The sequence below is a fragment of the Pongo abelii genome, chromosome 18, assembly GCF_028885655.2.
Source record: "Pongo abelii isolate AG06213 chromosome 18, NHGRI_mPonAbe1-v2.0_pri, whole genome shotgun sequence".
Lineage (NCBI taxonomy): Eukaryota > Metazoa > Chordata > Mammalia > Primates > Hominidae > Pongo > Pongo abelii.
In genome coordinates, this window is record NC_072003.2 from 77,218,212 (window position 1) to 77,232,246 (window position 14,035).

At 42.6% G+C, this 14,035-nt stretch overlaps 1 protein-coding gene across 1 annotated transcript in view; it reads left to right on the forward strand.

The window, feature by feature from the left end:
• The window catches only part of VAT1L (vesicle amine transport 1 like), a 198,673-nt gene that overhangs the window by 26,969 nt on the left and 157,669 nt on the right, over positions 1-14,035 (forward strand). The window contains 2 exon segments of the mRNA NM_001133540.2: positions 4,013-4,142; positions 12,363-12,578. Coding sequence (NP_001127012.1) covers positions 4,013-4,142; positions 12,363-12,578 — 346 coding nt within the window.

The window sequence follows — 14,035 nt, forward strand, 5'->3', positions numbered from 1 at the left end:
GTATTCGTTTGAGTTTGTATCTTTTGGTTTCATGTGACAGGGACCACACAGGTAATCCAAGCAAAGAGCTTCTGCTATAAACACATGTGTGAAGTAATGAAGGAATTCATGGAAATCAGAGAGCAGGAGGTGTGATGGAGCTGGACCTCCCCAAGCCCAGAGACTGGACCTCTGCTCATTCTAGGGAACTCAGCAATGGAAGTCTACAAAGCCACATCCTGGTGCAGAGAGTTGGGTTGACTCTGTTGCTCTTCGTGTTTTTTCTTTTAATTCTTCCATCTATTGGCTTTTCCACATATGCTTCCCCAAAGCTGAGGTCAACTAGGTCTCTCTCACTCACTTCTGTCTTTTGACATCCTTTCTGTTGCTAAGTCATTCTCTTGATGTGTGTTTCCCAATTCATAGTTTTACAGAGAACACCCAGTTCTTGGAGCAGCTCATTTATTCAGTTTAAGGAATGGGTTCCTGTCTAGATTATGAATGGCCACTCCTCCAATATTGGGCCCACATTGGTGCAATCGGATCTCTGCAAGGGGGAAGATATAAAGAGCTATAAACATGGCTCTTGTATGTGCAAGGGCGGGGCATAGAGAAGTTCCCCATAAAGAGGTAGAGTGTGTTGCCTAAGGGGTCAGGTTCTAGGCTTTGCGTGAATTCAAATCCTGACTTTGACACTTTGAAAAGATGTGATGGCAAGCAAGTTACTTAAGCTCTCTGGGTCTCAATTGTCTGATCTGAAAAATTGGTATGATAGTTCATACCTCATAGGAGGAGTATTGATGAGTCTTAACTAACAAAAGTCAAGCACTTAGCACAGTTCTTGACACAAACTAAACCCTCAGCAAAAGCTAGCTATATCCATATCAGGAGAAACAGGTCTGATCCAACACTCGGGAGTACTCTGTTAACAATTATTTACATCCCCTTTGTGTGGAGATAAACAATACTGACCTGTCCTAGTCTCCGTCTCCAAAATACACCTGCGTCCTAAAAATAGGGGGCATTCTCCATGACCTTACAGAATCGCCTAATGCCTCACTGAGGAAACAGGGTGCTACGGGCTTTTGAAAAGTCAGTGTTAGCCTCTTCTCACTGGAATTTAAGTAGCTGGCTCTCAGTTTACCATCACTGGGCCCAGTTCATGCTGGATGGTGAATGCAGGCAGCCCAGCTGAGCAGTGTAATAAGTGTCGAAGATGAGGCCTTCTCCAGGGGGCTGCCATGTTTGCAGAAACGGCAACTAATTTCTTCTAGGATTTTTCCAGCAGGGTCTTGGGAAATCATTGGTTTTCACACAAAGAGAAACACAGTGAACTAAAATGTACATGAAATGAGATGGAGTGCTTGATTCAGGATGTAGAAATTTCATTGACTGTTATACAGTGATGCGTTATTTATTTGGTTGTGTCAGAAAATCGGCCATTTTATACAAGTGAAGTTCAGAGATAGCTGAAGCTTTTCCATGTCAGCTGTGAAACTGTTTTTAACCCTTTTTTTACGAGTGCCTTCCTAAAATATATCACATACTTCTCCTTCTTAACGGAAGATGCAAATTTCAAGGCTAACATGTATTGAATACTGACTACGTACCTGGCACCACATGTCAGTGCTTTATGTGCATTAATTTTTAATGACAGCCCTGTGAAGTAGGTACTATCATAACTCCCACTTTACAGATGTGGAAACTGAGGCATGGAGAAGTTAAGTAACTTTTCCCAGGTTATAGAGATGAAGTGGTAGAATTGGGATTTGTACCCCAGTCTCCCCAAGCTCTTAAGGAAATGGCCATGTTATTGGATAACATTTCAGTTAATAAATGACCTGGATAACCACTAACCATTAAAGTAGGATCTTTGGGAGTCTACACATATCATTCAGAAATGTATCCATTATTCCAAATTCTTTGACTGCTTTTTAAAAGGAATTAGCACTCAAACTGGCAGCACATATTTTTGAATATCCATGACTATTCCTTCATTCAGCAGATGTTACTTGAGTCCCTGCTATATTACTTTGGGTCCGATGCATGCCAGGCACACTGGAAGCAGAGAAATATGAGGCATACAGATGCCTTCAAGGAGGGTGCACTTTAGAGAAACACCAGCCGGGTTCAGTATGTGAAACTTCTCTAATTTGTGGTTGGGAAAACTTTGAGAAGGTGGTGAGTTTTGAGCTCACACTTCAAGGCAGTCATCTTACTCACCTTTATTCAGTCCCTGTGTCTGAGACTCATAAGTGAGACCAGTGGGCATAGGTGGAGTTAGATGCTTCCTTGGGTCCAAAGAGACCAGGGAAGAAATAAGCAAGATGTGCTTTAGAACTAGTTCAAGTTGGCTGGGCACAGTGGCTCACGCCTGTAATCCCAACAATTTGGGAGACCAAGGTGGGCGGATCACCTGAGTTAGGAGTTTGAGATCAGCCTGGCCAACATGGCGAAACCCCATCTCTACTAAAAATACAAAAATTAGCCAGGCGAGTTGGTGTGCACCTGTAATCCCAGCTACTTGGGAGGCTGAGGCAGGAGAATCGCTTGAACCTGGGAGGTGGAGGTTGCAGTGAGCTGAGATTGCACCATTGTACTCCAGCTGGGTGATAAGAGTGAAGCAAAACTACATCTTAAAAAAAAAAAAAAAAAAAAAAAGAACTAGTTCAAGTCATCTAGCTTGGAAAAGAAGCTGTGATTGGATGCTAATGGATGTTGGGTCAGACTGAAGAGTGTACTTTCTATAGTCTGAGTCTTTTCTTAGATGGTGGCTTCTAAAAATAGAAAGTACAGGCTGGGTACAGTAGCTCACACCTGTAATCCCAGCACTTTGGGAGGCCGAGGTGGGCGGATCACCTGAGGTCAGGAGTTCAAGACCAGCCAGGCCAACATGGTGAAACCCCGTCTCTATTAAAAATACAAAAAATAGCCAGGCGTGGCGGCAGGCACCAGCTACTCAGGAGGCTGAGGTAGGAGAATTGCTTGAACCTGGGAGGTGGAGGTTGCAGTGAGCTGAGATTGAGCCATTACACTCCAGCCTGGGCAACAAGAGCAAAACTCTGTCTCAAAAAAAAAAAAAAAAAAAAAAAAAAAAGTACATTAGAACCACATCTGTTGGGAAAAAATGCATGTTTAATGGGATGTGTTTTCCCATGTGATTAGCAAATGGGTGTTAAATGGAATTCCCAAGAGTAGTTCTGATAAAATAAAAAGAGTCCAGGAGCATTGCTAATAGCGTCATTGGAATCAAGTGTATGGTTTTCCATTATGATGACTTTGATATATTTTAATAACTTTCTTATTCCAAAAGTAATGTGTTAATCAAAAATATCTAAGAATATCTGTCATCTGGAAATAACTTAGATTTTTGAAACACTCCCGTATTCCCATATCTATTGGGGCATTCATTTGATCTCTCTTTGAGTCCCCTCTCCTCCAGTGGAACATAATGTATTCTCCTGATGGCTTATATTCACCATTGTGGGAGATGTTTATGCATAGTGCTGGTGTAAACATGTGTGTGTGATGATTGAGGAGAGGTGGTTGGTTGTTTTGAGACCTTAGGTCTTCTTTCTCTTTCTCAGGCACTGTCTGGTGGCCATTAGGTCTGGCTGCTTTCCATGTGTCTGTTTATAAGCACTTCCTGGTAAATTTTTTACCTTTGATTAAGTACTAGGAACTCTAATAGCCAGGCTAGTCAATATGTTTTTAGAGTAAGCATAAACAGGCTCTGAGAGAAGGCAAAGGGGCCATCTCTCGAATCAGTGTAAACTCTGCAACTACTGTTTTCATTGCCACAAATGTATTGCTTATCTGCATAGAGATAATTGAATTTTGCATTATTGGTGACATCTAGCTAAGTGGCATTACTATTAGGGATACTTTGCCAAAAAGAAAAAAAAAAAGACAGGAAGGAGTGAAGAAGGGAGGGAGGAAAGGAGGAAAAGAAAAGGAAGAAAAGAAAACCAGGTAGGTGCTTTCTTTTGGATCTCATTTTGAATTTCTCTCCTTTCACATTTGCTCTTCACAGTGGATTAAACTTCATTGACTTGATGGTGCGACAAGGGAATATTGACAACCCTCCCAAGACTCCCCTGGTGCCAGGATTTGAGTGTTCTGGGATTGTTGAAGCTCTGGGGGACAGCGTGAAAGGATATGAGGTAATGTTTGGCTGTCATTTGAAGAGTAATATTCACTTGGAATCCATTGAGACAACAAAAGATGATGCAGAAAGAAATGTTTGAAATAACCTATGGCGTGCATTATTATCATTGTCTTCTTATTTGGACTGTTGACAATGTTTATAGTCATTAAGGTCTCATGCCTTTTTTATGGACTATCTTGGTTGCTCCTGGCAGCATTCTGGTGCAGGGGGCAGGATAAATCTTGTCTCCCCCTTTATTCATGTCATGCAGCTATTCAACAAAAGTATTTGGCATTTGGATTAACTAAGTGTGCGTAGCCCCTTCCCATATCTGGAACTCTCATTTTCTGATCATCTTCAGCTCAAAATGCAACTACAAAACACAGAAGTTTAGAGGAAATGGACTCTCTATTTTATAACCTGGCTCCTTCAAATAGTCACTTAACTGGACATTTAAGTGATCATTTATAAATCCCTAACTATTTCAGGAATTGGTGAGGTAGCATTTTGGATGAAGATGTTAAAGTCAAAGAGTAGAGGTACCTGATAAGTAGAACAGAATTGGCCATGGATTGATGGCTTTGGAAGTAGGGAAATGGGCAAAAAGGTTTATTATATTATGGCTGACTACTTCTGTACATGTTCAAAATTCTCCATAATAAAACCTTTTTTAATTTGTAAAGAGATATATGACCCTTCCTACTATTATAACACAAATCAAATAGAAACCAGTCTATAAAAACTGAAAACCTGTGCACAAGTCAATTGCACAAAATTGCAGTAGTTTGGAGTCAGAAAAACCAATGCAAATCAGGTACAAGGGCTCTTACTCATAACTAAGTGCTCCCCTAGGGAGGAATGAACATTTGAGAACCCGCTATAATCAGAATCATGGAGAAGTTATCTTTTTTAAGCCTCCACCATAGCCCTGCAAAGCAAAGATTGTTATCCCCTTGCAGATGAGGTTCAGGAGGGTTCAGTAATTTTCTGTGAGGTCAGAAATGTAGTGAGTACCAGTAGAACCCGGACTCAAATCACCAGAGCTTGTTTATCCTTCCTACAGTCTCATGATCTTCATTCCCTACTCCCAGCCCCCAAATACTGCAATAATAAATGCGGGACAGGAGAACTAAAGAAGAATCCTATAAAACGCAGTGCCAAAACGCCCTTGAAATTGAATTTGAGCCTGCTTCTCAGTCTCAGCGTGTCTGAGCCTCAGTATCCTGTGAAAATATCAATATGCTCCAAATTCATTATGAAAAATGTCTGGAAATCTCATCCCACTTATCCGTATTTTTGCCAATGGTTTTCAGATAAGACAGCAGATAAATGTTGAGAAAGAGGCGGTAAATGAGCCTTTTCTTTTCTTTTATAAGAATTTACATTTTTTTTGTCCCCAGGTAAGCAATGTAACCAGAGGCACACTATCTCACCCTGGAAGTGCTGCACATAAGAAATATTATCTTCTCTTCAATCCTCCACATGGTCCCCAAAGAAAAGATCATGCAGCTCACTCCGTTAACCCCGAGCATTGAATAAATAACCAATTATTTTAGAATATAACAGGAAACAGGGACATTGTGCGACTTGGTTTAGATGGAGAACTTACTATGCTTGATGATGTATATTTTTCCTTTCAATATGACTTATCTTTTGCTAATTTGCCCTGGCTTGTTTACTATCAAGCCCCCCCTTCAAACTCTCTCCCTTCCAATGACTTGTGGCTGCACAAAAAAAATAAGTCACCTACTCGTTTCCAGTTAGGGTGTGACATGGGAGAAAACTGACACTAATATTCCGTCTGTAATTTTAACTTAAGATCTTCAGTCATATTGAAGATGGAATTTCTTGCAGCAGCACACTGAATAGCTCTCTTGGTTTGATAGATCGCAAGGGATGATGAAAAGCTGTCACTGGAGGCTGGGTAATAAAGGAGTAACTTGGGTGCATTTTGGCCAGGACTGATTTTTTTTCTTAGCAGAATCAAATAATGAGATGAAGTGGATATGTTTTAAATGTGCCTGCCTCTGGACTCTGAGGCTGGAGCTGAACCTATGGCTTGGACATATTTTCTATTTTTGATAATGAAATGGAAGTGATGGAGCAAAGTCAAAGGAGAGATGTGGGAGCAGCCAGCCCTGCAGTGATGGACATAAGCACCACTGCCAAGGTCGTTGAAATATTCTGTTCATTATACTCTGTGCTGACCCTGGAGGCCATCAGCTACTCTGTGGGACTGAGGCTGTGTCTTTGGGTTTTCGTGATTCTGTGAAGAACAGGATGCTAGTATTAGACCCTAGTTATTTTCTGATGCACTGAAGATGATATTCTTTTCTTTTTTTTTTTTTCTTTTTAGATGGAGTCTCACTCTGTCACCTAGGCTAGAGTGCAATGCCACAATCTCAGCTCACTGCAATCTCTGCCTCCCGGGTTCAAGTGATTCTCCTACCTCAGCCTCCTGAGTAGCTGGGATTACAGGTGCCCGCCACCACACCTGGCTAATTTTTTATATTTTTAGTAGAGACGGGGTTTCACCATGTTGGCCAGGCTGGTCTAACTCCTGACCTTGGGTGATCCACCCGCCTCAACCTCCCAAAGTGCTGGGATTACAGGCATGAGCCACCATGCCCAGCCTGAAGATGATATTCTTCACGTGCATTAATTGGTCTTCACCCCTTCCGGGGATTGGGACACTCACTGACAGTGGGACAGCCTCTCTTTCCCCTCAGTTTCCTGCTTAGACAGCTGTTCCTCCTGCCTTCCGAAATACAATGAGTCAGTATTTAACTGCTGATTGCTAAACTGTGAATTCCATCAGGTCAGGAACCAATCTGTTCTTTTAAAGAGCAAACATGTATTGCTCTTTCCTCATTTTCCATGCACCATGTTAAGTGCATTGTGTGTGTATTATGCCATTTAGTTTTCATAAGGACCCTTTACTTATATCCATTATGAGCTGAGGAAACTGAGCTCTGAAAAGTTCAACTAATATTTCTGCACTTTGTAGGTTCCTCTGTTATGCACCCTTACATAACTTTATGTTTCCTTTGGAGCACTTTTCTCAAGTGTAATGAATTAATTATTTGTATCTGGAATCAGACTATCTGAGGCCATTTCTTTCATGGTTTCAAGAGGATTGAGGTAGACTCCCACACCTGGTCAGACTGAACTTTTACCTAACACTAGGAGGAGATGACAATAGTCATGGTGACTCCCAGGGTTTCTGTGATTCTCCCTCTACAAAAATATTAGCACTAAGAAAACTTACCATGGCCTTGGCTGAGGCTACTTCCAGCTAGATGAACCAGTGCTGCTTTAGAATCCCCCTAAAATCAGCAAAAACACACATTTAGCTGAAGACCAAACCCCTTGCCAAGAAAAGGAAAGCTCATCGGTGCTCACATCCTCAAGCTCGAGCTCTGTAGGGGTGTTTCCCATTGTTTCTGTATCTTTTCCTGCAGAATAAGAGAAGGACCCTCAAAAACCAGCATGAGCCGTCAGTCAGGATAGCCTCCTCTTAGTAACAGCTTGTCTTAGCAACACGAAGAAGATGGAAACTGGCTAGAACAAGAGAGAGCTCTGCAGAGACAGATCTGAACTGGAAGCTTTCTGCTTCTGCTCTTCAAAGGCTCCTTCACCTTCCAGCCTCAATTTTCTAATCTATGTAAAGGGCACAGTAATGGTTCATTATTAGTCATGAACTTCAAGAACTACATGGTGTTCTTGTGGGAATTATATAAGGTCACGTAAATAAAGGCACTTAGTACAGATTCAGGAACATATTAGTTTTTGTTTTGGTAAATGCCATTTATTATTATCAGTAACAATAGCTCCTAGCAGCCCCTTCCCCAGCAGAGTTTCCCTGCCCCAGCAGTCCCTGCCCTAGCAGTGCATTCTAGTCAATTGCAGACACTAGTTTTCCCCTTTAGACCTAGAGATGTTTCCTATGAGACTACTGAAAGCTTCTCCAGGATTGAATTTCTTCCCTTATTCTCTCCCATTTCCCACCCATGGAGAAGTTAGACAAAGTTCAGTTACTTGCAATTATCCATCAACCCATCACTCACTATGCACCAAGCATTGGGTCATGCATTGAGAATCCATAAATCAATAAGACCCAGCCTCTGCCCTCTGAGCTCTCCCCATTTAGAGAGGGAGCTAGTCATGTAAAAGGATAAGCCAATATAATGGGATCTGCATAATTATGAAGGATTATATAAGGAATTAGGTGGACTTTTGTTGAAATCTTGTCTTTTTTTTTTTTTTTTTGAGTCAGGAGTCTCACTCTGTTGCCCAGGCTGAAGTGCACTGGCATGATCTCAGCTCACCACAACCTCCATCTCACAGGTTCAAGCGATTAGCCTGCCTCAGCCTCCCAAGTAGCTGAGATTACAGCCACACCTGGCTAATTTTTTTGTATTTTTAGTAGAGAAGGAGTTTCGCCATGTTGGCCAAGCTGATCTCAAACCCCTGACCTCAAGTAATCTATGTTCCTCAGCCTCCTAAAGTTCTGGGATTACAGGCGTGAGCCACTGTGCCCAGCCTGAAATCTTGTCTTTACCACTTACAACTGTGTGGTCTTGGGCAAGTTATTTAACTGCTCTGAGCTTTAGGTCCCAGTCTATAAAATGGGAACAATAATAAAAGCTACCATAAGGAGTTGTCATAAGAATTAAATGCAGTAATTTAATTTGCTGTCTACTCAGTGCCAGCACACAAGCAGCACTCAATAAACACAGATACTAACAGCAATAAGAAGAGATGTCAGTTCTGCTTTTGTAGGGGAAGGTTGGTCGTCAGGGAAAGTTTTGGAGAAAAGAACATTTGAGCTGAGCTTTAAAGGCAAATGAAATATTTTCCTGAGAGAAAGAGAGCACCAAGTGCAGAAATAGCAGATATAAAAGCATAAGGGTGTAAACATGCACTTTCCCATGTTTCCTGCTGCTTTTCCAGCATGGTCATAAGGGAGACACAGGCGTCAATACTGAACAGGCACAGGGGCTGATCCTTCCCTTCTCCTTTGCTCCCATTGTCTGAGCTCCCACCCACTGCTGCCACTTTTTATTGTTAGCTGATGTTTTATATTTATTTATTTATTTATTTATTTATTTATTTATTTATTTATTTATTTTGAGATGGAGTTTTGCTCTTGTTGCCCAGGCTGGAGTGCAATGGCACGATCCTGGCTCACTGCAACCTCTGCCTCCCAGGTTCAAGTGATTCTCATGCCTCAGCCTCCCGAGTAGCTGTGATTACAGACATGCACCACCACGCCTGGCTAATTTTGTATTTTTAGTACAGACGGGGTTTCTCCATATTGGTCAGGCTGGTCTCGAACTCCCGAGACCTCAGCCTCCCAAAGTGCTGGGATTACAGGCGTGAGCCACCGCGCCTGGCCTGGCTGATGTTTTATTCTTAATTGTACCCTCTCTGGGACAGACTGCTGTCACCACCAGTGTGGAGAGCCACCCCCTTCCAGTATCCAAGAAATCTAGGGTCATTTAGGGGTTTGGGGGAGGGGAGAGAAGAAGGCATGTGGGGGCTGAGCCACAGATAACATAGATAAGTCTAGGCAAGGACCTCTCCCTCTCCAGCAGTCCTGGGAGGATTCAAAGAGGGGAAGACCTGCTTAGGTTTATGCCAGGCTACCCAAGGATAAGGAAAGGAGATGCAAGGAGGCAGTGAGAATGTCCTCCTTGCCCAACTGTCGGATCATCACATTGATTAATTACTTGCCTCTTTTCTCAAAGCGAGCAGACTAGACTTTGCCTTGCTCTTGTTGCTGTCACGAGAGCCCCAGAAGACACACTGGGGCAGAGCAATTTGATTCTGTGGTTCAGGTGTCTTTCCTGAATTAGGTAACCCAAATCCCTGCCCCTGACAGAGCCGCCCTGGCAGCTGGAGCAGAGGTGGCCAGACTCACTTAGAACATTGTTGATGCTGTCCCCAACTGTCTCATTCACCTGAACTCCTCATTACCCAGGTCTGAATGGTGCCAAGATCAGTCTGTTGTCTTTATACTATATCATCCTGTAGCCAAATGGACAATCAAGTCCTCTGGATCCCGTTCCAGACACAAACTGAGGCTGAAGCAGCTCTATTCCAAAATACGCAGAACTGGCCAACCTGGAAAATCCCCAGAGTTTTGAGAGCGCTCACCTCCAGGCTATTCTGACATCCCTTGACCCCACCCACCATTCCCACACCCAAAAAATGAACTCTATTATCTTTGGACAAATATCTGAAACATCGCCATCATAGTTTCATGCTTTTGGCTTAAGACTGCATTCTCTGCTGAAATATTATCCCTTCCAAGTAGATTTGCCTCTAAACCCTATCACTCATAGCACTTGTCATATGAAAATATCAGGGAATATGAATAATTTGAAAGCATGAGCTGTACCTCATTTACAGTTATATCTCCAGTGCCTAGAACCTAAGATCAAGAAGGGGCTTCATATGCAAACATGGCGGGTGCTCATTGTGATGTCATGGAAAAATATTTGCAATTAGACAGGCTTCACTCTGTATGTTATTAGGCAAGATACTCAACCATTCTTAGTCTCAGTGTCTTCAAAATTATAATAAGAATAATATCCTATTAAGCTTTCATGTAGATTAAATAACTGACAAAATGAATATTACAGTCCAGTACATTATGATTGTTTAGCAAATCATAGATTTTATAGTGATCAAATGTACATATAGAAAAACCTCTCGGCCAGGCACAGTGGCTCACACCTGTAATCCCCAGCATTTTGGGAGGCCAAGGCGGGTGGATCACTGAGGTCAGGAGTTCAAAACCAGCCTAACATGGTGAAACCCCGTCTCTACTAAATACAAAAATAAATAAATAAATAACCAGGCATCGTGATGCGTGCCTGTAATCCGAGCTACTTGGGAGGCTGAGACAGGACAATCGCTTGTACCTGGGAGGCGGAGGTTGCAGTGAGCTGAGATCGTGCCATTGCACTCCAGCCTGGGAAACAAGAGCGAAACTCCATCTCAGAAAAAAAAAAAGAAAAAAAAAGAAAAACCTCGCATGAGGAGGAATCCATTCTCCAACCAGGCTGTAAGTTCCTCATGCTTGGCTATGGGGACTACAATTTTGAGAAGTCCTAAAGGAAGGACAGAAGTTTGCCAGGTGAAAGGTGGTTTCAGAAGAATGAAGGAGGGCTCTGCATTGTTTTGCTACCTTCCTTAGATGCACTGACACTTCCCAGGACTTTCGCTACCACCTAAACAATGTTCAGAGTTTCAAGGAATGGGTTCTCAACTAACCAACTTAGCTGGTTCTGGAAAGGAGAGGGTAGTGGCTGAAGATAGGTGGACAAGAAACATAGAGCTGTCAATGGTTCATTAAATCAGTTCTATTACTTGTGAAATGTATGTATTAGCTTTTTGCACTGCAAATGTATTTTTAAAGTTATTCATTTCATCAAAGTATTAAAAAATGATTGTGGGCCAGGCACGGTGGCTCACACCTGTAATCCCAGCACTTTGGGAAGCCGAGACAGGCGGATCATGGGGTCAGGAGATCGAGACCATCCTGGCTAACATGGTGAAACCCCGTCTCTACTAATAATACAAAAAAATTAGCTGGGCGTGGTGGCGGGCGCCTATCATCCCAGCTACTCGAGAGGCTGAGGCAGAAGAATGGCGTGAACCCGGGAGGCAGAGCTTGCAGTGAGCCGAGATCACGCTACTGCACTCCAGCCTGGGCGACAGAGCGAGACTCCATCTCAAAAAAAAAAAAAAAAATGATTGTGATACTCAAAAATTTGGATAGAGTTCTCAAGTGTATGAGTCAGGAGAAACCATGTGTTTGTACCATGGATAGTTCCCAATAATGCTTTTTGTTTTTTTTTTCCTTTGGAGACAGAGTCTTGCTTTGTTGCCCAGGCTGGAGTGCAATGGCGTGATCTCAGCTCACTGCAACCTCCGCCTCCTGGGTTCAAGCAGTTCTCCTGCCTCAGCCTCCTGAATAGCTGGGACTACAGGCATGCGCCATGACGCCTGGTGAATTTTTGTATTTTTAGTAGAGATGGGGTTTCACCATGTCAGCCAGGCTGGTCTTGAACTCCTGACCTCGAGTGATTCACCCGCCTCAGCCTCCCAAAGTGCTGGGATTATAGGCATGAGCCACAGTGCCTGGCCAGCTCCCAGTAATTCTGTTCTCTCTTTGAGCCTCTGTCATGAGGTAGCCTCCACTAACTCTGTGTTTCCCCATGCCCAGATTGGAGACCGTGTCATGGCATTTGTCAATTACAATGCCTGGGCAGAGGTGGTCTGCACACCAGTGGAGTTTGTCTACAAGATCCCGGATGACATGAGCTTCTCCGAGGCTGCTGCATTCCCCATGAACTTCGTCACAGCCTACGTGATGCTGTTTGAAGTTGCCAACCTCCGGGAAGGGATGTCTGTGCTCGTGCACTCAGCTGGTGGTGGCGTGGTAAGTCAGCTGTTTGTAACTTCTCTTCTTTAAGGTCATGATGTGGAAGTGGAGTGACATCTCCCTGAGGTCTTATGTGAGCTATGTCCCTTAGTAGGAATCATCACTGTGGTTCTGGTAGAGTTCACATGGAGAGCAGAGCCCATATAGATGATTGCATTGCGGATAGGATAAGCCTGAGAGATGGTTTCTCTGGAGTTTTGGAAGGTCGCCAAAATGGCCTGTGAGGACACAGTGGCTTTCAGAGATGGTTCCTGTTGAGAAGCATTCTCAACAGTCTTGGTATCATGATGAAAAGTTGTGTCAATCATTGTAAGATGTCTCACAAGTCATCTACTACTGCTATTATTTGAAATGACAAAATGGTCATTTTGTCAGTGATTTAGTTTTTTCAATAAATTGCAGAGGACTTGAAATGGTTCCCATATTAATGACATTCTTACTAATTTGTATTCTGCTATATTTTCTTGAGTGGGAGAAAGGTGGGCAGAGATTGTACCAGCACACTAGAAATCATACAAAAACCTAAGTACATTCATGAAAGTGGTTGCGCATGTCAACGTCAGCTGTCAGGTGTGTCTCTGCCAAGGGGGAGAATGGTGGAAATCAAAATTTCTGCTCTGGATTTCAGGGATGGCAGAAACTTCTCCCATGGTTTGTCTGTGTCTCAGTGCCAGTCATTCAGTGTATATCGCATGCCCGCTCATGGCAAGCACTATGTCTGTCATTGGTCTACTGGGGTCTGGGTGGAACGTTAGTGTTTCTGAGAGTGGAAGGTACTACCCACTAGTCCAAAACATATTAATTAAACACATAGCATGTTCTAGACTCTGTGAATGTAGAGATTAATCCCCTATCTTAGAGGCTTTGAGAGGTTCTCAGAGTCACTGATTCTGTAGTTTGATGAACTCAGAAATAAACTCTTAGGATTTGGTATATCTCAGAGATATTTCACTGGAGGTTTTGCTAGCATACCATTGATTTAAAAAAAAGAAAAACTTGGCTTTCTATAACTATCAAAACTCTCTATAGTGTAGAGCACATTTCTGTTGTTTTTACCTAAGAAAACAAGCTCACATCCAGAACCATGAAGGCAAAGAGAGGAAACTTTAGGAATGCCTTAAGAAAAATATCTTCAATCACTTTAGCAAATTTGCTGATACCTTTCGACCATGAATAAAGACATAATAAAAGCTAAGCATCCCGTAGGAAAGAAATGGCTTTCAGTTCCAGTGAATCTGTTAACAGCAAGCAAGCCATTTAGAATGCTGGCATTTATGATCTTAGTGTGCTCTGCATACAAAGCATTAGAGACTTGTTTTCACACTATCAGCATAAGCTTCAGTCTTTACAATGATGCTGGACTCAGTTCTGCTGAGAATTAGTGTTTATACATTGACACCTGTGATATTTCATTTCATGTTTTTATTTTTATTGTTTTGTTCTTGGAGCAAAGA